A 25,576-nucleotide genomic window follows, 5' to 3' on the forward strand; every position below is an offset into this window, starting at 1 on the left:
ATATATATATATATATATATATATATATATATATATATATATATAATAAATTTTTTGGAGCAGCAAATCAGAATATTATAATGATATCTATAGACTGGAGTAGGGATGCTGAAAATTTAGGTCTGATCACAGAAATAAATTACATTTTAAAAAATCTTCAAATAGAAAACAGTTATTTTAAATAGTAAAAATATTTCAACATTGTACAGTTTTTGCTGTACTTTGGATCAAATAAATGCAGGCTTTTAAAAAAAACATTAAAAATCTTAATGTTCAAAAGCGTTTGACTGATAGTGTATTAAAGCACAAGTAATATATTAAATAATATTTCACAATATTACTGTTTTTACAGTATTTTTGATCAAAAAATTTTAATGATCCCAAACCATATGGTACTGTATACAGAATGTTATGGTGTAGTCCATAGAGCTTAATAAATAAATTTGAAAAAGAATATTGGGTCTCATTCGCTAACCGTGCCTATTTATGTATTGTGTCTGCATATGAATATTTCTTTTAACACAGAAGTACACTATAACATTTATTTTAAATTTACAATAAAATATAGAACTACATGTAAGCAAACATGTAGCAAACACACACACATATACATATATATATATATATATATATATTTCCAGTGGCTTAAACATTTGGAAAGTGAATAACTGAATGGCTCCTCAAAAGCATTTTTGTAAGTTATTAATTACTTTCACTCTGTGTTGTCTAGACCTATATTAATAGCGTTTGTTGTTTTTTAATTAGTTTTGAGATTCTCGCACTTTGCTTTACATGCTCTCGGCTCTCTGTTCATCGCTATCAAAGTATATCACTTTACTTTCTTTTCTAAAGACACAGTATTTAATCTTTTTATAGATTTATTTACATACAATAGCTCATACAAATCTTGCTAGTTGATCCTCTTTAAGCGATGTTAAAGAGTTGACATCAGGCTGGCGTCAGAGTTGGAAGTTCATCACATTGACTTGAATACAGCATCATTCAAATCTGTCATCGTGTATAATTAACTTATTCAGCTCATTCCATTAAGGTCTATTTAACTAGTCAAAAGGGATCAGGCAAGGTCTCAGCTGGTTAATGCTGCTTTGAAAGGCATGTCTACTATAGCTAGTCACCTATTTTTGTGATGTACTGCCTTTGGTTCATGGTCACGGACGGATTCTACTCAAATCCAAATTAATGCTTTTTCTACTGATATATAGTACTCTTTTTTCCCTTTCGTTCCTTCTATCAGCTGCACCACGAAACACTGAGTAGATTAAAACATGCTTACAAAGCTAGCTTGCTGTAACTTGTATCATTACTACATTTTTAACAGGTGCTAAGTCTGTTCCACACTGTTCTACACTTCCTTCCACACAGTTCTTGTACATTTAATAACTAGGAACGGGAAGGCAGTGATGGCCAAAGAAAAACAAAGCAACTGATTTTAAATGGTTCTTCACACTGACAGAGGCTTCTCTGAGAATCACCATGGTAACATATCCTCATTATTCCAGAGATCACTGGAGGGTAAAGACCTGTCTCCCTGGCCCTAATCTTCCACACACACACTGATCAAACCTAATAAAAGAGTTTGTAATCAAGCTCCCCAGCACACTTATGAAGAACATCTGCTGATGACCGTTCACCTGAGGAACGCCTAAACCCACTGTTGTTTGGTTAGCGGTTCTGATGTGTGTTTTTAAACACCACAAGCTTATGATTAGTTAGTTCTGGCTTCCTCCAAATGCCTGCACACACATAAATCTTGCCCAAGAGGAAAATTGAGCCAGAAAAGTAAAGTCAATAAGAAACGTGTCATAACTCAAAAATAAAATAATGCTGTTTGGACAGTTTCTGAGACAGTAACAGTGTTGTTGTGAGACTGAGAGTTATGACTTTAATGTTATGCTGTTTAAATTAATAATAATTAAAATAAAAATTAAAATCAACGGGTTATTTTCTCTTTTTTTTAAATCAAATTTAAATGTGTGTCCCAGTTACATTTTCTTGGTTAAATAAACATTACTTACACTGTCAGAAAAAGAACAAAAAACATTTTTATATTAAATTAGTATTAAATTTTATTTTAATGTAAATTTTTACATTTCCAATGTAATCAATATTCTATTTATTAAAGCCAAGTATGAATCTCATCATGTTAGCATTTGTAAGCATTTTTTTATTACAAAATAATCAGTCATCAAAGCTAAAGCCAAAATTGTATTACACTGAGTTTTAATTAAAATTATACTAGAATTTATACTATTTATACATACATTGCATTTAAAAGTTTGGGGTCTTAAGAAAAATGCTGTGAAAAGTCGAAATATTATCACAATTTAAAATAATTATTGTATTTTATTTTTATTTTTTTATGTAATTTATTTCTGTGGTGGCAAAGCTGAATTTTCAATACCCATTACTTTAGTCTCCAGTGTCACATGATCCTACAGAAATCATTTAAAATGCTCAAGAAATATTTATTATTATTGGTGTTGAAAACGCATAAACTGTAAAAAGTTTTCACTACATTCAACTTAAAAACCTAAGTTCAGCAGCTGCCTTAAGTTTTTAAGTTAAATCAGCTTAAAACTACAAGTCATTTTAACTTATTACAATAAAAATGAGTTGATATAACTTGTGAGTTTAAATGACTTAAGTTGAAAACTTAAGTTTTTAAGTTGAAACTGGTGAAAACTTTTTGCAGTGTAGTTATTTTCAGGATTCTTTGATGAACAACATTTATTTTAAAGAAGAAGAAAAAAAGCATATGGCAAGTAACTTAAATAAATACGTTCAGGTTTAAACTGGAGCTTTATCATTAAAATAAACCTTGGAAAAATGAAAAAAAAGAAGGAAAACCTTGAGCTTAATAATAAAAACAAAAAAACCCTTGAAAAAAAAAGAAGGAAAAAAGTATATGGCAAGTAACTTAAATAAATGCATTCAGGTTTAAACTTGAGTTTGATAATAATAATAAAAAAACCTTGAGAAAAAAACTAATAAAGAAAAAAAAGTATATGGCAAGTAACTACGTATGTACTGGTTAAAACTTGAGCTTAATAGTATATATCATCACTTTTTATTAATGTAATGCTTCCTTGCTAAATTAAATTTTTAATTTATTAAAAAACTAAAACAAAATCGAACTAACCCCGAACCCAGTGCATGTTAAAGGGTTAGTTCACCCAAAATGAAAATTCTGTCATTAATTACTCACCCTCAAGTCATTCCAAACCTGTAAGACCATTGTTCACCTCAATGAGTCAAATTAAGATATTTTTGATGAAATCTGAGAGCTTTCAGACCCTCAATAGACAGCAAGGGTCCTACCACGGTCAAGGTCCAGCCCCCACAATGCATTATGATACTCTCCAATATAGCGCTAGGATGATGCAGAGGAGAAGAATAGTTGAATAAAGTTGGTATTCTTGTTTTCTTTGTGCACAAAAAGTATTCTCGTAACTTCATAAAATTATGATTGAACCACTGATGTTCTTATGACCTTTCTGGACCTTGACCGTGGTAGGACCCTTGCTGTCTATGGATGGTCAGAAAGCTCTCGGATTTCATCAAAAATATCTTAATTTGTGTTCCGAAGATGAATGAAGGTCTAACAGGTTTGGAAAGACATTAGGGTGAGTAATTAATGACAGAATTGTAATTTTTGGGTGAAAGATTTAGAGGCATTGCACTGTCTGTATAATGAGCATCAAATCAGAGATTAAAAGCAAAAAGGTGACACAAACAAAAAGTTCTGTATTATCACCAGTGTTTTTGTAATTGTGGGATGATCACATATTATCACAGGGCTCTTTTGTCCGCTTTTGATGTTCCAGATGAGCGACAGCACTAATGATGCTGCGGCGACGCGCTCGTCTCAAAGTTTGGCAAATGACAAACATCAGAGGAAAATCTCCCGTGTCAGACTCCATTATCATATGTTCACGAGCTCAATATCAAAAATGAAAAACAAAGCCGATCCCGCGTCTAATCAAAGGAGTCGCTGTGCTGTATAATTGATGAAGAGCATCACATTGACAGAGCACATGACAATATCATATATAAATAATGCTTCCGTTATGCATTGATGCTTCTGGTGTAACTTGGTGAGTTGTGAATAATATATCACGTCTATAAGTAAAGCAGCAAAGCGTGGCCTATCGAACCAGCGTCTTTCATTGGTTGAGTGGGGAACGCTTGATCCCTTTGCAAATAATACTAAAGTTAACACATTTTAGTTGAACGGGTGGCGAAAAAGAGATCAATAATGAATAAATGCACAGGCCCCTCATCTCAAGGGGTTTCATTGTGTTTTTTTTCCCTCCATGCAACAAAATTAAAAAGCCGAAGGAGGAGTGACGGAGTGTCTGGGGATTATCAACAGCGATTCACTCCCATTACCCAATCCCATTGTTCTTATGACCTGTTTATTAAAACAGCCAGCGCTTTAAGTGGATTACCCTTCGAGTGCTGAAGATATCGTACGTCTAAAGTACTGATGCACACTCTCTAGCCAAGGAGAATTTTTCCTGGGATGTATTGCTTTCCTCAACCAAACCAAATGCCATGTACTAGCAGCCGAACTGCTAGTACTAGTTATTGCTTGGGTTTAAAAACCCTCAGGGTGTTTCGATAAACTCACAGACGAGTCCAAAAGAATACGCATGCATGCTTCTCAAGGTTGACAGACTTTCAGCACACGGCATCCCAAAGAAACCACTTATCAAACCGCCGAGGTCCATTATGGATACTCAGCCTCGCTCACTAATTTATAAAGGTATTGATAATTGAGCATATTTTGAAACATTCGTCCATTCTCCCGCACACCAGGCGGCGGGCGCTAACAGGCCGTGTTTCTCTGCGCTGGTCAGACAGTGTCTCATTTGTAATCTCCTCAGTGTGGCCCTACCTACAGTAGGTTAAACACAACAGAGACCCAGACTGATGGCAAGAGGGAGAGAGGCTCACCTACTGAGGGTGGATGTCCTGGCTCTGATAAAGTGGTCAAGATACCAAGAGGTCAGAGTTCAACTGCTTTTTTTTTATTTCTTATAAAAACTTCCTCAACACAAGAGTGAGACAAAGACCTCTAAAAGGTCTTATGAGATGTTATGTACAGTCTGATATTGTTTCAAAGGCTGTCATATTTTTGAAAGCATCTTAACTCTTAGTTCTTTAACACAGTCTGTAACTCAAGTCTGAGTTTGTGCTTTACAAGCTCTGATAAGTGCAAGACCATCAATATCTTCTGCAGTTTTCGAGAGCTTTCTTTCCCTGCATAGACAGCAACACAACTACCTTTTTTAAGGCCCAGAAAGATAGTACGGACATCGTTAAAATAGTTCAACCGTTCAACCGTAATATTATGAAGCTACGAAAATACTATTTGCACGCAAAAAAAACAAAAATAATTCTCCTGATGTCACATGGACTATTTTGTGCTTTCAATGTCCTTACTACCATTCTGGGCTTTTAATGTTTTATTTTTTTGTTTATGCAGGGTCAGAAAGCTCTCAAATATCAAAGATATCTTGATTTTTTTCCTTTAAAGATAAAAAATTAGCCTATGATTTACTCACCCTCAAGGCATCCTAGGTGTATAACTTTCAGCTTTTAGATGAATCCAATCGAAGTTACATAAAAAAATATCCTGGCTCTTCCAAGCTTAATAAGGGTAGTGGGCAGGTGTTTCTGTTCAACAGTCCAAAAGAAGTCCAATAAAGCACATGCATCCATAAGAAAAAGTGCTCTACACGGCTACAGGGGGCGAATAAAGGCCTCTTGTAGCAAATCAATGTGCTTTTGTAGGAAAAATATCTCTGTTTAAAACTTAATAATCACTTTTCTCTAGCCTGTGCTACCTATCATAAGTAAGCAAAAGCTGGAGCAAAGTGATTACTATGTTTTAAATATGCATATTTTTCTTACAAAAATGTATCGATTCGCTACAGGAGGCCTTTATTCACCCCCGGGAGCCATGTGGAGCACTTTTTATTATGGATGCATGCACTTTATTGGACTTCTTTTGGACTGTTTTACAAAAACACCCACCCACTGCTATTATAAAGCTTGGAAGAGCCAGGATCATTTTTAATGTAACTCCGACTGGATCCGTCTGAAATGAGAAAGTCATATACACCTAGGACGCCTTGAGGGTGAGTAAATCATGGGCTAATTTTCATTTTTGAGTGAACTAACCCTTTAAACATTGGAAACTGTTACATTGTGACATACTGTATAAAGTCGCAATTATGGGAAGCAAAGTCGCAAATTCTTAAGTCTGACATTAAGCATCAGCATTTCCAGGTTCAAGCAAAGCGAATCCTTTTCTCCATATATCGAAATCTCTATTGGCTGCACAGTGATTCAACTGTAATGAATAGTTAAAATATTTGTTTCTACAATGCATTGAGCCCAGAGACTATAGTGTACACAGTGAATTTTAAGTTGTGCTGTTAATGAACAGTGCTCATAAACAGCTGTTGAGACTGTATTCTCACTTGAAATGGAGTAGAGGCTTGGGCCAAGAAACACTACTTGATAGTCAAACCTTATTAAGTGTATTGTGAGACATTTGCATAAAAGTGCTAAATGAATACACATAAAAGTAATGTTAATGTAAATGGACCTACATAACATAATTCCATACATAAAACATGAGGAGCCCATTAATTAATTACATTCAAATAAACAGCAACATGTATGGCATTTATCTCTATTTGATCACAAATTTAGTAAAAGCAGTAATACTGCTGAATATTGTTATAATTTAATATAACTGTTTTCAATTGTAATAAATTATTCCAATCTTCAGTGTCAGAAGATTCTTTAGAAATCAAGCTAATATGCTTGATAAAGTTACTGCTTAAGAAAGATTACTTATTGTTATCAATGTTGAAAACATGTTGATGTTGAAACTTTTTTTAGGATTCTTTCATATTTCAAACTCCAGTCTTCAGTCTCATTTGATCATTCAGAATTGTCAATGTTGAAAACAGTTGTGCTGCTTAATATTTTTGTGAAAACAGTGTTTTTTCAAGATTCTTTAATAAATAGAAAGTTTAAAAGGGCAGCATTTATTTGAAATAAAAAAAAAATCACTTAAAAAAATCCAAAACTTTTAAATGGTAGTGTAAATATGAAAGTCATTATAAATATAGCAAAAAAATCAATTAAAACACCTTTTGTTTGATTGATATGTATAGAGATTAAACAGGCCCAGCAAAATGGGTCTGACAGGCCCCGAATTGGCATTAATTGATCTCATGTATGCTACATTTCATGGCCGAGTGTCCCCCCTCCGCCAAGGACAGCGTCTGCAAAATTACCCAGACCAATGTTTTTGTTGTCATCTCGTTTAGTGCCGAATTGCTCGCAGATGGCAGCGCTAAATCGACACGGCTGAATTAAACAGTCATTGTCGAGAGCTCAGTTAGAGGTTGGCATTCGCCCCCGCAGACATTTATAATCAATTTTTCCTTCCATAAAAGAGCGGCTTTAACACTTTCAAAAGGAAATACATTATGTCATAACTTCAGTGATGGTGAGAGATGCTCTTTCAGGCTATTCAGAATAAACAGACCCCCAAAGCTGATCTTAAACAATCCCGCACATGTGTGTCCACTTTGTGAGCTTTCATCTATTTATCATCTCATTCACTATCACGCAGCTAATCCAATTTGAATCACAAAGAGCGCGGTAAGTGTGCCATTTGCTTTTGTGCCATCTAAAAGGCATGATGAACTGAAACGGGCCATAAATGTGTTGCGTTATAACAAAATAGAGTACATGATATTATCTGCATCATCTATTGATCTGACCAATCCAACTGAAAGACATGTTTAGTGGTGTATTGATCCTTCCCATTCTGATCTAAAATATAACTTAGATTGAAGCCACTGTAAATATAAATCATTAAGCCTGATGCAGCGACCTCTTTGAAACGCATTTAACTGTACTGGCACAGAGCGTATGATTTGATTCATAATTTTGCTTAGGGCACATAACACACTTTCATTTTTAAGTACCGCTGATGTATTGTTGACAACTGGATCAATCAAAGTTAAAGCCCATGGAAGACAATAGATTGCATTGGCGCTACGGAGAGTTTAAAGTTTAAAGCCCTGGCCGCATGACTGACAGGTCACATTTAACACAATCCTAAATCCTGTCAATAATCAACCAATTGTGTTCAAATTGTTGGGTTATTGATTTTGTTAATGTGACAGCTAAAACCATGGAAATGGACACAGGCGATGTTTGGATTGGAACACCAGTCTAACACATTTTAAAAATCATATAAATAAGTATTATGCAATAAGAAATATTTTAAACCATTGTAGCTTCCATGGTTTGACCTTATTGAGCTAAGACTTTTTAATGTAACTGTATCAGCCAATACTTCATATTTAATTGTGTATGCTCATATCCACTATTTTTACAATAAAATGACATTTGCCATATTATTGACTTAAGGTAAATTTAAAAAAAAAATTGATTTAATAATTTATTTTAAGAAATAGGTAACACTATACAATAAGGTGTCATTTGTTAACATTCGTTGATGTATTAACTAACATGAACAAACAATGAACAATACATTTATTACATTGTTTATTAATCTTTGTTAATGTTAGTTAATAAAAATACAGTTGTTCACTGTTTGCTTATGTTGGTTCACAGTGCATTAACTGTTATAATGTTAACAAACACAACTTGTGATGTTAATAATGCATTAATAAATGCTGAAATCAACATTAACTAAGATTAATTAATGCTGTAAAAGTATTGTTCAATCTTAGGTCATGTTAACTAATGAACCTTATTGTAAAATGCTACCAAAAAATGTACCACTTTTAAATATAATCTCACAATGAATATCAATTTTTTATACTGTGTACATTCTAATGTTTCAGAGCCGAAATTAACTTATTTTCTGTGGTCAATTTTTCATTTATTTAGATAAAATTATATCAAATTTCATTATCAGACATTTAGTGGTTATCAGCCACTTCATGGCAATAATTAGCCTACCGGCTTATTTAGCCAGATCCCTAAAAAAATATTTAAAAATAAAATAAAAAAAAAACACATGGAGGGTCAACTCAAGCGCATTGCATTGTGGAATAAATTGTAGTACACTAGGATTATATATTTTCACATTGACAGATATAATGATCAGGGTAACGCTGTCAAATCGCTAGCCAGTTTGGTGGGTTACTTTTCATAAATTATATTAATTAAATCATTTCTTAGGGAAGTTTGTGTTAGCCAAATCTGCGCAGAAATACTGAATGTGGCTATAATAAGCTATGAATGGCCGGTAACTTAAAAATGTAGTAGCCAAATTGTCTGGTGAGTGAAAAAGCTTCAAATCCTAAAAATGATATAAATATATAAGCATTTCATGTGAATAACTAGCACTGATTGAGTTCAACTAAAACCCCACAAATCTGAATGATATGTCAAAGTGCACAGCTTCTTATTCTAAACCGCTCTGTAAACAGAAAAACTCTAAAACACGCTAAACTCTTAATGAAACAGGAAAGTGCTCTTTCACCAAAAGCTCAATAAAAGCAAGCTTTGGTATCCCAGCAGTGGAGAAGTTACTACAGTATTTTTTATAAAACCTAAAATAAAATCTAAAATATACAAACACTGGGATGGATCAATGTAGCTGAGAACGCTAGAGGGGGGAAAAAAACCAAGGTGAAGACAAAAAGTAGAGAAAAGGGAGAAAAGAAAACAGAATTAAAGCAGGGGGCAGAGGAAAGGGCATTTATGTTATTAAAAGAGTGATAGAAACTCACAGAACCCATCTGTGAGAAAGGACGAATAAAAAAAGGCAAAGGAAAGGCCTGAAAAAAAAGAAGGACAGGGTGTTGATTTTGCGTGATCTGAACATTAACACACAAACGGCCACATCTGTTGAAGAAGCCTTTCCTCTCTCTCATCCTCAGGCAATGTCAACTCGATTACCGCAGGGTTGAAAGAGACAAAGATCCATCCACATGACTCCTCATCCTTTTAGGCCCATCTGCAAAGCCAGGATCTGAGGCCAACCCTGCCTGAAGAAAATCAAACCCTTTTAGAGCGAAGACAGAAAAATGCCAGGGTCGCCATGCTTTTCACTAACGCCGAGCTCTTCCTAAATTACCTTAAGCATATTTGTGGCAAATAGGATTCCGCCTCCTGACCTCCAACATTGTCCGTCTTCGGCGAAAGGTCTCTCCTTATTTCGCCGTTTTTGTGAGGCGTCTCTCTGAGTGCATCCCGCTCTCGTTTTCTATACGTGTTCTGTTCGCCTCTCGTGTGGTGATTTAACAAGCGCTCTCTGACTTCTTGTGAATAAGGATATTAACAGCTATTTGCTCACAATCAGGGCAAGAAAATGAGGGACATATTTTTCATTATTTTTTAACTTGTCAGAGTAACGCTCTAAAGCTGTGAAAGTCTTTGTAAATGGAAGCTTATTCATCTTGTACTCGAGTGTGGTCTGTATTCTTACAGCATGTTCGCTTTTCTCTATAGTGCAAAAGTCACAGCTCGCAGACTAGCAAAAAATGGCAACTATAATAAAAATGAAATATTTTTTGTACATATCTTTGCTTTTCTAAACCTATTTCTTTTAAAAATGCGTAATTTTGCTTGCAACCTCAAAATGTCTGTATCCCCATACTACTTAGGTCAGTACAAATATTAGTTTTCCATGTTTGTTGTTTCTTGCACATGCAAACGTGTCATTTCTGTCAGTGTTTATAACGTGTGTAGAAATGCAAGAGGGGGTTTAGAGGAGCCTGTGGGGTGACAGAAAGAGCTCTGTGGATGGTGTTAGCAACACGCCAGATGCCCACATGTCATGGCCAGCACATCGCCTACTGACCCTAAGGCCGTATCGCCACACTTGCATGTCCATCCCTCCCCCTTACGCAGACGTCCCTCACTGCACACGCGTCTACATACAAACACAACAGACTAAAATAATCTGGCTTCTACAATCACTGTAAAAAATGACAAAATGACTGTGAATTTAACAGTAAAAGACTGTAAAAATGCTACAGTAAAAAAAATGTTAAATGGTTAACGGTAAATTCCCTCTACTATACACAGTGAAAAACTGTATTGGACATTACGTGTAATTGTGCGGTAGTATACCGTTTTTGTAAGTGGAAAAATAATGTATAATTTACAGTAAATAACTGTAAATTGACATTCCCAGAAATCCCTGCATTACATTTCAAATTTGATGTTTTTTTCTTAGCAGTTTTGTACATTAGGGTTGTATGTTACACCTAATGTAGTTTTGAATGTTTATTGCATTATTTAAGTTTCATGTGTGTTACCATGATAGTGTTTAGTGTTTGTGTGAATGACACTGTGCACGTTCCATATATGTTGTTATTTAAAAGCTGCTTGTGATGGGCTTTGGTTCATCAGGTGACTTTCTTATCAACACCTGGTACAAAACAGATTTCAGTACTTAGGTTGGTATATTAACCTTACATCAGTAATAGAGATGCGCGGATGGGCTCAATCGTCACCTTCAAATAAATTATCCGCCCGCCACCCACCCGCACCTATATTTTTCTCTGATTTAGATAACCGCACCCGACCCGCACCCGATCGTCATATTACACTTATTGTAATTCTTAGTTTTGCATGATGATATGATAAATGGATGGTTCATTTTTAACATTAGATTGATTCAGCTGATCTGCACATCGCTGCACACTTTTATAACGTTATATTTAATCACTCATGATTTTAAGCCAAATCCACGCAGAAAAGAATAAAGTTAACCGACATCTGAATGCGACTCTCCGCAATCTCTGACGAAATCGGTCGGGTTTTCTCTGTGTTAGAGCCATTCTAAACTTACAATTTTAACGCAAACTGGATGCTTGGACTTTGGAAGTTTACAGGGGTTCACCAGTTTAAGAAACGTCTGATCGTAAAAATCTGCTTCTTTTCATTTTTAAAATATTGTTTTCGTTATAATCTACTGATTCAAGTAAGTAATCAATAATAATTACCACTGCGCGCCTAGCCCGACATGCTCTCGCGAATGAATGAACAGGCCGCATCTGAGGACAGAGCAGGCGCGTGCGCATCAGGCACAATCGTCATATATATTTCAAAAGAAGCCGGCGCCACGGTCCTGACCACATCACTGTCTTTACTGGGTGTTTTTAGGGAATATTTACATTTATTAACATGCGATTGAATTAGCTATTCATGAGGTGGACTGTCATGATTTTGGATAACGCAGGCAGCAAAGCCGATCAATGCACTACATCACTGCATTACCGTGCTCAATAGCATTAGCACAGGCATAACTCCCTTCAATCTTTATATGGAATGTCACCGTTTCTGTCACCAAAAACTTCTCGAACAGGCAAACACACACACACAAATGAAATATCGTCTGCCTGATGAAAAAAGTATTTAAAACGATTTCATGTTTTAGAAAATTTTGTTAGTATTAGCATCATTATTGATTTATCTCATCCACCCGCGATCCACCCGCAAATAATCAGAATGCATTTTTTTATTACCCGACCCACCCAACCCGCGGATATAACCGCCATCCGCGCATCACTAATCAGTAATGATATTCTGGTATTAAACTGTAACTTTAAGTTAAAGCTGTAAAACCTAAAATGGTGGTACTGTATTTTTTACGGTAAAATTCCTGCAACCACAGCTGCTGGTTTATTTAGGTTGGTATATTAACCTTGCATCAGTTATTGAAATTCTGGTATTAAACTGTAAATTTAAGTTAAAACCATAAAACCTAAAATGTTGGTACCGTATTTTTTTACGGTAAAATTCCTGCAACCACAGCTGCTGTTTTTTTACCATAAATTTTACAGATTTTTTTAACAGTGTATGTATGTGTATGCTACGTTAAAAAAAGTATACTTTTTTTTTGCAAGGACACATTAAATTGATTAAAAGTGACACTAAAGACATGTTACCAAAACATTTCTAATTCTAATTAATTCTGATCTTTTGGATTTTCCATTCATCAAAGAATCCTAAAAAAAAATTGTTGTTTTAACATTGATAATACGAAGAAATTATTTAAAAAAAATCTGCTTATTAAAAAGATTTCTGAAGCTTTCTGTGACACAAAAGACAACGTAATGTCTGCAGAAAATTAAGTTTTGCCATTACAGGAAGAAATTGCTTTTTAAAAATATATATATTCAAATTGAAAACAGTTTTAAGTTGGAATAATATTTCACAATCTTATTGGTCTTAAAACATTAAAAAAAACCTTACTGACCCCAAACTTTTTTAACTTTATTGTTTACCTCTGAATTTTAAATTATTAATTTACCTAAACATTAATCATTTACTCAACCTCATGTCATTCCAAATTTATTTATTTTTTTGGTAATGCTGAGCCATTTCTCAAAATATCTGTACGACATGAGAGAGTAAAGTATTAATAAATAAATGTATTAAATGTATATATATTAAATCGATCAAAACTGACAGAAAAGACATTTATGTTACAAATAAATGCTGTTCTTTTGAACTAACTTTTTATTTTTTAAAAATCCTAAAAAAATATTATGGTTTCCACAAAAATATTGAGTAGCACAACTGTTTTTTAACACTGATAATAGTAAGAAATTATTTCTGAGCATGAAATTAGCATTTTAAAACAATTTCTAAAGGGTCATGTGACAAAGACTGGGGTAACGGTTGCTGAAAAGTCAGCTTTGCCTCACAAAATTAAATGACATTTTAAAATGTGTTTGTATACAGTTAAATACTGGTAAGCAAACATTTCTGGTTACCACTGACTTTCATTATATTTCTCAAAAAATCTTATTTTGTCTTCCACAGACAAAAAAAAAAGTTAAAGAACGAATAAATTATGACAGATTTTCAATTTTTGGATGAACCGTCTCTTAAAGTTACTATACCTTGAAAATCTTACTCACAATTTACTGGAAAAGACCAGTATGAACATCCATCTAAACATCTCCTTTTGTGTTCTACAGATGAAAGCAGGTTTCGAAAGACATGAAAGTGAGTAATTTTCATTTCTGGTTGAACTGATCCTTTAAAATACACATAAGAGTAAGACATTGTATTTCTTTATCTGAATGGAACATCTAAATAAATGTGTTCATGTTCAGCAAGATTATGAAAAAACCCAATATCGTAAACCTCAATTGCCTTTTACAGTCTCATACTTCCTCCCCTCACGTTTATTTCGGCACCTACACATGAGTCTCTCATCTCGTTCCTCATCTCATCCTAAGCAGTCATCTCATTCTCTCCCAGGTCACTCGGCAGCATCAATAGACATCATCATAAACACAAGCAATCGGAGCGCGAGCGTGGCGAATCTCTCCAACTCCCCCATGCGCAAGGTCATCCTCCAACCTGTCTTAGCACAAAATGAAGGTTGCGGGGAAAGTCTGGAGCTTTGAAGCTTTAGAACTCCATTCCGTTAGAAGAGCGACACCCTGAGTTTCTGTTCCACATCTTTAAATATAACAGGGAAAAAAAATCACATTATAACTTCTGTGGATTGCTGGACGCAAACACTCGCATTCCTCTACCCCCTCATATACACGCACAGTCTCTCCTGGCTCTCATCTCCTCAATCTTTGGTTTCAAAGGGATGGTATAAGGCAGAAGGACAGGGGGTTATGCATTAGTACTGGTCAGTGCTCAAAGAGACTCCATCATAAATAATAAAGGGTCTGTGAAGGACATCCAGACTCTAGTTACCGGCTACGCACTGCGCCTCGCATCGCACCAGACAAACACAAGATTGTCATTTTTCATCCAGCGATGACCACCCTCTCTACCCGTATGATTAGTTGACGGCTTCAATTATCCCACGCGATGGAAGCAACATGCAGAGTGACGGTGGAGAATTTGTTTCGGGAATGTTTGTGAGCGAACATTCATCCATACCTCAGTGGAGAACAGGTCTTGCTGTACTGTTTGTAAACTGCATTCTTCTTTACATTCAGAATAATAAAGGAAATGTTCTTTTCTATGATTATTTTTTTCTTTCTGGTTGTTTCAGTCAAGAAGCTATGGAAAATGGAAGAGCACAAACACTACTTGATGAAATATCAAATTACACTACCGTTTAAAAGTTTGGGGCCAGTGAGTTTTTTTTTTTATAATTGAAATTTTTGTTAAGAAATTCACACTTTTATTCAGAGAGGATTTATTCAATTGTTTAAAACTGACAATCAAAGACATGGTACTAATTATTTCCATTTCAAATAAATGCTGTTCTTTTGAACTAACTTTTCATCAAAGAATCCTAAAAAAAATTGTATGATTTTAATAAGTATATTAAATCATAATATTAAAACAATTTTTTCAAGGATTATGCCACACTGAAGACTGAGTAATGGCCATCACAGAAATAAATTACATTTTAAAATGTATTTATAAACAGTTAAACTGGTTATTTTAAATTGTAGTAATAATTCGCAATTTTACCAGTTTTATTTAATTTTTTATCAAATAAATCCTTGGTGAGCACAAGTGTCTCCAAAACATAAAAAAAAAAAAATTACGGACCCCAAACGTTTTAATAGTAGCGTACATGCTGGTCTGAGCTAGATTCGGTACTGGTTTTGGTACCACTGGACCAGTATAACCAGCAACAAAATTGTCAATTAACTAACTACAACTAATTGATTGTTTAAAAAAAGGGAGTTATTAAGATATTGTAAAGAAAATGTAACATTCAATTTAAAAATTAAGCAATATATACTGTAAAAATACATTGCCAATTCTTTAGTGGTAGGATCGGTGAAAATATTGTCATGCCATGTTAAAAAATTTAATCTGAATTCAAATAAAAAAGTTTAACTGTTCTAATAGTTTAACTGGCCAAAAAATAAATAAATAAATAATAAAATAAAATAAAATAAAATAATAAAATAAATTAAAATAAAAGATAGCCTGTACTCCCACAGCTTTTCAGGCAAGCTGACACTGCTTTCATGAAGAGGTTTTTTTATTTTATTATTATTTTATGAATTTATTAAGTTATTACAGCTGTATAATTTCCAGAATGCTTAAAATGTCTAAAGTTTTTTTTTATTGTGAAAATTTGTGAAGATATTGTAAAGAAAATGTAACATTCAATTAAAAAATTAAGCAATATATATTGTAAAAATACATTGCTAAAAATAAAAATATATATATATATCATTATTTTGTGGTAGGATCCATTAAAAAATTGTCAGGGCATGTTAAAAAAAAATAATAATCTGTTCTAATTGGCCAAAAAAATAAAATAATAATAATTACTCCTAATGAAGCTTGTTGTCCATGGGAGGTCTGGTACCAATATCTTACACTGGAAACCAGCATCCATCTAATGTGAATAATTTCTATAAATAAAGAGAATGCCTATTTTCACAATACATGATTGGAGGGAATAATTAGAGCTTTATGTGTCAAAGTTTTACATTAAATTTGTGAAATACGAACAAAGCCCAAAAAGTTAATTTAACCAGACTCCAGAAGACGCTGCGAGGCAGTTTGGAGATTAACTTAGAGCACGACGCGAGAAACATTCACTTCAATCAGCGAATACTTGTGGAACAACCCAAAATATCTTCAATAACAGCCCTCTGTCCTATTGAGCAGAAAATGCCTTCCTCCATCCATTACAAACTTGAGAAGGAAGTGCCAATTAATTTCCCCTGTCCTCGCTGACCCTACCAGCAGCATGTTTCTAAAACAAAAGCGGACCCTGGACCGCTCCTGCCCAACCTCTGCAACCCCCCCTTCCCTGCTTGAATAGCATCTTATCTGTAGCCGCTGGCGGTACAGACGCATTAGCGAGTGGATTACACATGCTTGGTAGGCATGCATTAGGGAGATGGGGGCAGATCCCAGCTCAAAGCAGCCAACTAAAGGCCTGCGCCTGCCCTATAATGAGATCTAACTCCTGAGGAGAGGCACTCGGGGCTAGTGCGCTCTATTTAAAGAGGGCCAGCCTCATTTAAAAGACTGTGTCTGTGTCACTTTATTACTTAACCTGAGTGAGGCACATCAAGGCCCTTTTGCATTAGCACCGAACCCCTCCTCCCTATTTTCAGCTAAGCTGATTACACAAACATAAAGTGTGTGTTTTTTTTTTTATTCCGGGGGCCTTAGAGGGAGTCAAAGAGGCTAATGTGTATGTGCGTGCGCATATATGTGCGCAAACGAGGCCTAAAAAGGTCCAGAACAAGCAACTAATGTGTTTCGCTTGTGGCTAGCCATTAAAACACCATTGTCTTCTGCAGAGCTGCTTTATGGTTGAATCAAATTTGTTTCATAATTGATGAATTTTGTAACTGTTATTGAACTGAACTGAATCAGATCTGAACTGACTTGAGCTGAATAATGACACAATTGCCTTCTGTGGAACTGCTTATAGCTGAATTGAATGCGTTCCATAATTGAATAGCTTTACAGTTATTGAACTGAACTGAATCAACACTAAAGACGAATAATGATACTAGTGTCTTGTTAGAGTTGTTTTAAAGTTTGCATTATTGATTTTCCTGTTTATCACTGTGAAGCGGCTTTGAAATAAAGCTGATTTGTCTTGAAACACACTAATTTATAGCTCCGAGTTGACTCTGCATTACTTTGAATGACAATTGGTTGGCAAAACACATCTTCTCAGCTCAAAATACAATTTTCTGACTCAAAAAGTTGCGCGTTCCACTTGAATGGTACGTTCTCCTCTTAAAGAACAGTGCATTGAGTCATAAACCTTCTCCCTCTTCTCTTGTCTACAACAGATACATTTTCCTCTCAAACTCCCCCTCAATTACACAAATCAATACACATTTCTTTTATCTTTTCGTGCCTTTTTTCCTCCCGTTCTCTCGGCTGAAGGTGACCCCTGGGCTGGAACGTGTCCTCCATTTCGGCGGAATCGGTATAAGTGCTGGCCATTTGGCGTGGACGTTAAGTGTATGAAATGAGTGGCCCTGTCTCTCTCTGGTCCTCTCCTCCTGACAGGCTGATGATAGAAGCGTCACATCCTGGGCCCGAATAAAATGCAAACTGACAAGAGACGAGGCTTTGGTGGCTGAATATAATGCCGGATTGTGCCTCCGAGTGCCTTATTATCTTGTCTTGGGATGCTGGAGAGGAGGCGGGTCTCTCAGAAAAGAGTAGACAGCCACTGTACACACACACACACACACACACACACACACAGACACACACACAACCCATCTTGCAAGTAAGAGCGAAAAAACTGGAGTTTGGCCTCCTAACCACTGCTTTTGCAGCTAATGTACCTGACAATAAATAGGCACGGGGTTGTTGGGGATGTTTGGGTGTGATAGCTGGAGTGAAACCTGCAGAAATGAGCTTTTTAAAAGGCGGGGGAGGTCGAAAAATATCGGGAGTTGAAAGTGAGAGGAAGATGAAGGAGAAGGATGTTATTCTGAAGTCGACGGCCTTAAATTTAGTCATAATCTTGTCTAGAATGACACAAAAAAGCTTAAGAGGAGACTGTATAAACACGCAGTTGAGAACTAATCAGCTTCTTTTATCATAAACACCACCCTGAGCGGGCCTGATGAATCACTTAAGCGCTTTCTGAATAAAGGCAGGTGGTTCCTAAACATTTTATAGCCATTTAAAACATTTTTACTTGTTTATACATTGTTTGTGTGTAACAAAAATTTTGAGGATTTTCTAAAACACTGAGTTCTTTTATCAGCACCCTTAAAAAGTATCAAATTAAGCTTATTACCTTAGAAATTCAGAGGTATTCAGTTCAAATCTACTCCACCACATAAAAAAAAAGTTTAATCTTCTATATATTTCACTCTCTCCATTGTCGTCGCAACAAGGACTCATCATGCTTTCTTTGGGAGACCCGATGAAGAGTTAACATCTTTCCCTGAAGATTGACAAAACCCACAGAATGTTCCATCCACCTCGCACTAAGCAAAGCCCATCATATTCTTCATCTTCTCTCTCTGCGGCCCTTCATACTCCTGTAGAATCCCCCCGCCCCCCCTTCAACTTTTGAAAGCAAATGTCAAGGCCGGTCTTTTGTCGGCTGTTACACGTATGCGTTTGTGCAGAAATTAGACTGCACATTTGTCCATACATGCACAAGTGATCCTTTGATGTGGCCTTTTATGCTGAATTTTTCATTGAAAAACATTTAGGCGACGTTCTTGTTATCATCACCTACACTCAATCGGTGTTGAAAATCAACCTAGGAAAGAGATGAAAAGAAGTCTTTTAATTTCCTCATCCTCTTGGTCAGATCTTTTCAAACAGGGGATGCAAAAGCTCACTCAATGCCGCGTATCAATTTGTCGAGCATCAATTGAGTCGCTAGACATATGTATTGCGCTTCTGTGACCTTTAAACGTACAGAACCTCCTTTGAGGGCAGCAAAAGATGATTTAATCAAACAATGTCTAGCCGTAGAAAAGAAATCACTTCAGTATAAATCCTCTTACGGAGCAGATGGAAAAAAAATACTGCCTCTTGAATGTTCAATATGAAGCTTTAAATTCAGATTGTAAGCATTTAGAAAATAGCACCGATAATGTAAATGCACCAGGTTTAAACTAAATGGACCAAGTAAATGCATTAAGTTTACCGCATTTTTAACTTACAACACACATTATGGTTCAGATTTATTCTATTTAATAGATTTATTTGAATGAATTTTATATATATGTGACCCTGGACCACAAAACCAGTCTTAAGTCGCTGGGGTATATTTGTAGCAATAGCCAAAAATACATTGCATGGGTCAAAATTTTAGATTTTTCTTTTATGCCAAAAATCATTAAGAAATTAAGTAAAGTTCATGTTCCATGAAGATTTTTTGTAAAATTCCTACTGTAAACATATCAAAATGTAATTTTTGATTTGTAATATGCATTGTTAAGAACCTAATTTGGACAACTTTAAAGGTGATTTTCTCAGTCTTTTTGATTTTTTTGCATCCTCAGATTTCTGATTTCAAATAGATGTATCTCAGCCAAATATTGTCCTATCCTAACAAACCATACATCAATAGAAAGCTTATTTATTGAGCTTTCATATGATGTATAAATCTCAGTTTTGTCAAATTTAACCTTATGACTGGTTTTGTCGTCCAGGGTCACATATATATATATATATATATATATATATATATATATATATATATATATATATATATATATATATGTATGTATGAATATCAAACAAATAAATAATTCATTCTAATTGTGACCCTGGACCACAAAACCAGTCTTAAAAGTCTTTCTTTTTGAAAAAGCTAAATAAATAAGCTTTCTATTGATATGGTTTGGCCAACATACAACTATTTGAAAATCTGGAATCCGAGGGTGCAACAAAATCTAAGTATTGAGAAAATTGCCTTTAAAGTTGTCTAAATGAATGAAAAGCAATGCATATTACTAATCGAAAATTAAGTTTTGATATATCAACGATAGGAAAGTTATTATTTATCTTCATTGAACATGATCTTTACTTAATAACATAATGATTTTTGGCATCATTTTGGCCCATACAATGTATTTTTGGCTCTTGCTACACTATACCTGCGCTACTTAAGACAGGTTTTGTGGTCCAGGATCACAATCAATTCATTTAGTTTCATGTATTTTTATAATTTTATTTATTTCAAATGTTGTGTCTTTTCCTTAATTATAATAAATATATATATATTGATGTCAAAATAAAAATTAAAAAAATGTAATGACAAAAAAGTTAAATGAAAAAAGTGCAACAAAGCTCAAATAAAAACATAAAAAAATATCATAACCTGCAAAATATCATAACTTGCGCTTCTTTTTCCTGTTATTTCACATCTTACATTCTCAATTCTTTCTTTAGCCAAAGTACAATGACCTTTCAGACATTTCACTGATGGGCAACTTTGCCCAAGGACAGATTCAGCCGTGCCCATTTCCCCCGAGCATCCCCTTGGCACTGCCTACGGCCCGTACCTGGTGTACCTCTCACAGAGCAAGATAAGAGCAGGGATGCTCCATTTGGTGGCCTTAAAAAAGAAAGGGCAATCTTTTTTTAATAATGTTAAACCAAGTCTGACCACATGCTAAAAAATGAGAAACGTATTGATTCAATAAAAAAGGTCTTAAAAAAAGAATGCGCCTACATCAAAAAGGTGTGTGTGTGCGCATATGTGTTTGTGTAAGCGTGCAAAAAAAAGTGAGATTTTACAAAAAGAATAGATTGACAGATAGACAATGAGCTGTAAAGCTGAGCGTAAAGAGAAAAAGCAACAAGCAAACAAAAGCAGGTTTGATGCTTATTAAAGAAAATTGTAACACTGGCATTATGAAACAGTAACTGGGCTTTTCTTGCCTTGGGATATTCTAAAAAATTCATCAGACTGACAGCGGGAACCACAAGACTGATCAGGGCCTGACAGAGAGGTTCGGACGGGGATCAGACACAAACGCCCCCCTTGCCAACACCCCCCCGCACCCCAACTCCCAAAATCAAATCAGCAAAAAGAGCCGCCGTGGTGACACACCATCACCGTGGTGACAGCCTACACTGCGCCCGCCCGCAGTCCCGCTCCCAAATCCATTCTCTCCAAAAATTCAGTCTACCGCGTTCTAAACTATGCGCCCCTCGCAAACACACACATACACTCTTGTTATGTGCGTTTGCTGCACATAAGGGGGTAGCTGATGTTTGATGTATAATTCATCTCAAAACACCAAGCAATACTCTTTATTCTGTTCTTTAATGTCTAATGTAACATAGCTTCAGTGATAGCTCAAACCGGACTGTAATGAGAACTGAGTACCTGAGTCAGTTCATCAAAAGCAAGGTTATTATAGAATGAAAAAACTATGTGAATTCAGTAATAATGCTTCTTAATTTATCATTATGACCTCGGAAAAAAATATAGAAATATATATTAATCATTTACACCTGTAAATTATTTTTGCAACGTAACCAAATGGAAAATGATATACTTGTGTATTAGCAGACAGAGGAGATATTCTAAAACATTGTGAATAAAAGCATGCATATTTCAATTAACAGTTTGGATTTTAATGTAGGAATAAAAGTCTTGTGATAGCATTAAAAGTTTATTATGATCAGGTAAGTGGCAAGGGATTAAAATTTATTATCATTAATGTAATGCTGTTAGTTCTAACATAGACAGCGATGGAAAAGCTCCCTACGGGCATCAGTCAGTCTAACTATGAACACAGACAAGAGGAAGATGCAGTCACAGCTACTGAATATCAAACCTGAAGCACAGATTCCAGCCTGACTTTACACCGTATCAACTGAAATAATAAGCTTTAGAAATATGTATGTGATAAATTGCTGGTAATTACAGAAATGAATCCAAATAACAGCAGACACGTTCGAGAGCACTTCTGAGGCATTTAAGTGTCACTTTATTAGGCTGGATTTTCAGTGAAGAAGTTATTCTTCAGTCCTTTTGATTTATTTTATTTGAAACATTGTACTGCATCTTTGAGAACATGTTGACTCTTCTTTAATGTAATTTTCTAATAAAAAGCATGTTACAGATCTGTCAGAGGTGGTGTGTTGTGTGCACGTTCGCACTTGTGCTTCTTTGTTCTGTTATAAAAAGTGAATTCTTCACTATGAATAAATTGTTCTGAATTCTGTATTATGCACATAAAATGAAATACATAAGCACAACAGCAAATAAGATTTTTTTATAAGGTAGAAGATTATAGAGTAAAGGACGTGCGAGAAAAACAAAAACTTATAAAAATCCTATATGCAGTGTGTCACTATAGAACATAAATCACAGGTGAAAAATAAATGTAAAAGTGATGTTTGCAGTCTATAAACTCAATAGCAGGAATCTGAGCTGAGAAAATTGCAGGTTGATTCTGAAACATGGCTTATGTGTTTCTGACTTCTATTCAAATTGAAAAATGAAATTCTGTCTGAAAGGAGCCAGCGGCAAAGTTACACAAGTCTTAAAGTATATCATTAATGTTGCAAATTTGACAACCACAGCAGAGAGTCGGTCAATGCATGCTGAATCCAAATGGTTTGAAAATTGTCTTTTTACACAGTATATCACTGCTGAGCAGTTTAAGGACTTCTAGGCTTTTTTCTGTTAAACAAGGTCAGAGTAATCATTCTGACAGCAAGGAACATCAAATTTTAACGTAACATAGAAGAACACTATTTTGGGATGTTAATTAAATTCAACATTTTAAGATATTTAAATATATTTTGAGTCAGTGCTCATTAAATATGCCAACATTCGATAAAGTATGCTTAGCACTCAAAAAAGATAAAGCATAATTAAAGAGCCTGTTTAATGATCAAATGAATTTCGAAATGTCTTTAAATTAAACTTCATCTAGCGTTCTGGAATATTAACAATATTAAACTTTATAGTAATACACTGAAACAGAACTTACATAATTATAACAATAAACATTAATATAGAAAATACTACAAAACTACAAAATCAAGTCTTTTAAAGAGATTCAAGCTATATGCTGCTCCTCATCTAGAATATACAATTCAGTCTGCTTAGATCTGAACTCCTCATGAGGCCGTGCAGCCACAACAATCACATTTCTCTCCCTCAGGCCTCTTCACTTTCTCTCATTTTATCTTCAGCCTAAGCCGAGGAGATCTCAAATGTGAAGAAATGTCACCCTGTATGACAGATGAGTGTGTGTGCGAGTGTGTGTGTGCGTGTACATTATATGTCTCCTGTTGCCTATTTGCCCCAGATTCTGTCACATTTTTCTGCTTTATGAACACCAACAAAAAAACTGGTCCCCACATACTGCATGGCTGCACCCCACCAAGCGTCACAGGAAAAGGACACTTCCTCCACAAGCTTTCCACAGTGAAAATTTGACAGATTAGCAGTTAAAAAGCATTCTGAAACAGACAGGGTAAACTTGAAGAAGTTTTCATAAAGAACATTTACACTCTATAGAATCTATTGCAGTCACAGAGACATAATTTAAGTTCGCTCAGCATTTCAAACTGGTAAGAGGCACAAATATCTTCAATGTCCAAACTCACGACCCCAGATCCACCTACATTTGAACCACTACTTTTACCTGCTCTGTTCCAGCACTTTCTACCACAGCATCCCGCAAACACAAACAAACAAACACACTCTCGCCGGTGTTAAGTTCCCCCACGCATGACCCCGGGTGTCATGCACAATAACGAGGACGATGAAGGCTGGACTCACCATACATCTTCTCCTCCGAGTCTGTGTCAGCTGACAGCAGCAAGGGCTCATCGTTGAGCTCGCTGTCCGGGCTGGCCGCTTTGTCGTCATCCCGCAGCTCGCAGACGTCCATATCGGCACGCAGAGGGAGCAGCGGTTTGCTCAGCTGCCCTGTGATCATCGGATCCTGGAGGCGAGCGGAGGAAGGAGCAGGTCGGGAGGACAATGAGGGGGAGAAAAAGGCAAAAGAAGTGATGTTAGCTTTGGTGCGCTCTGGTTAACTCTCTGTGGGTCTCACGCGCACACATGCCCGTTGATTTCCTCTCTTTCTCTTTCTCTCTCTCTCTCTTTGCTTTCTGAAACTCACCACCTCTTCTAACACTCTCTGTGGTAGCCCTTGCTCTCTCTCTCTCTCTCTCTCTCTGTCTCTCTCTCTTTTCTGATGGCTGTTGCTGCTGGTTGTAGAGCTGAAGAGCTCTTGTGGATGGCAGAAATTGAAAAAGATTTTGGTTAAAAATGCTCCACTTGTCAACTGACTCATTTAGATGAGTATGACCAAGAGCCATCAGCATTAAAATAGAACACTTAAGTTACATATAAACGTGGCACATTTGTTAAACAAAAATTGTTTTGTTTTAATTAACAAAAGTTTTGCATTTGCAAGAATATGCTTTTCAACCTACATAAAACTGCTCTTTGGGTCATCAAATCTGATTCGGTGTGAATATTGAGAGCATATGTAAATCAAAAGTTGAAGTGGGCCATTACATTCTCAATGAAGCGCAGCTGATTCTCTCTAATATGCATACTCTTGATATAATGCTTTAAATAAAACAATACGAGACAGAATTAGAAGCATAATCAAAATCAGCATGATTGTTTGTCGAGTTCTCCTAGACTTTCTATATGATTTAAATACAACAAAGTTAAAATGAAATAATTAAAACACATGAAGAAATGAGTTCAATAAATAAATACGAAGTTTTTTGAATAAACACAAGCAAGAAAGTTATATAACAAGAAACTTACCAGAAGGGTGCTTCCAGATTAAAGAGAAAAATATCGGAATTTTTACGCTCCAAAAATCTAACTTTGCTAAAATCCACGAGCAGTTAGAGCATGCCAGAGTGTTATGTGAGATCAGTCAGTGCATGCTTGTCACAAAGCCCAAAAACCAGTGTGGATAACGCAGATACATCAAGTGAGCACTGCTGGTGCGAGCCTGGGATTGCCTCTGGAGACTTGCTCGAGATGTCACCTCCACTCTCTCTCTCTCTCTCTCGTGCGCTTCAGAAGTACCTCCCCCCACCCCTTCTGATGGTGAGACACACAAACAAATGTGTAGACATA

General features: G+C 35.5%; 1 protein-coding gene across 1 annotated transcript in view; it reads right to left on the reverse strand.

The window, feature by feature from the left end:
• Positions 1-24,407, reverse strand: part of pou6f2 (POU class 6 homeobox 2) — a 100,331-nt gene extending 75,924 nt beyond the window's left edge. The window contains exons 1-2 of the mRNA XM_073830542.1: positions 24,248-24,407; positions 18,312-18,497 (exon numbers count right to left, since the gene is read on the reverse strand). Coding sequence (XP_073686643.1) covers positions 18,312-18,497; positions 24,248-24,407 — 346 coding nt within the window. The remainder of the gene's footprint in view (positions 1-18,311; positions 18,498-24,247) is intronic.
• Between the last annotated feature and the right edge of the window lie 1,169 nt (positions 24,408-25,576).

Source organism: Garra rufa, chromosome 24 (assembly GCF_049309525.1).
Source record: "Garra rufa chromosome 24, GarRuf1.0, whole genome shotgun sequence".
NCBI classification, from domain to species: Eukaryota; Metazoa; Chordata; class Actinopteri; order Cypriniformes; family Cyprinidae; genus Garra; species Garra rufa.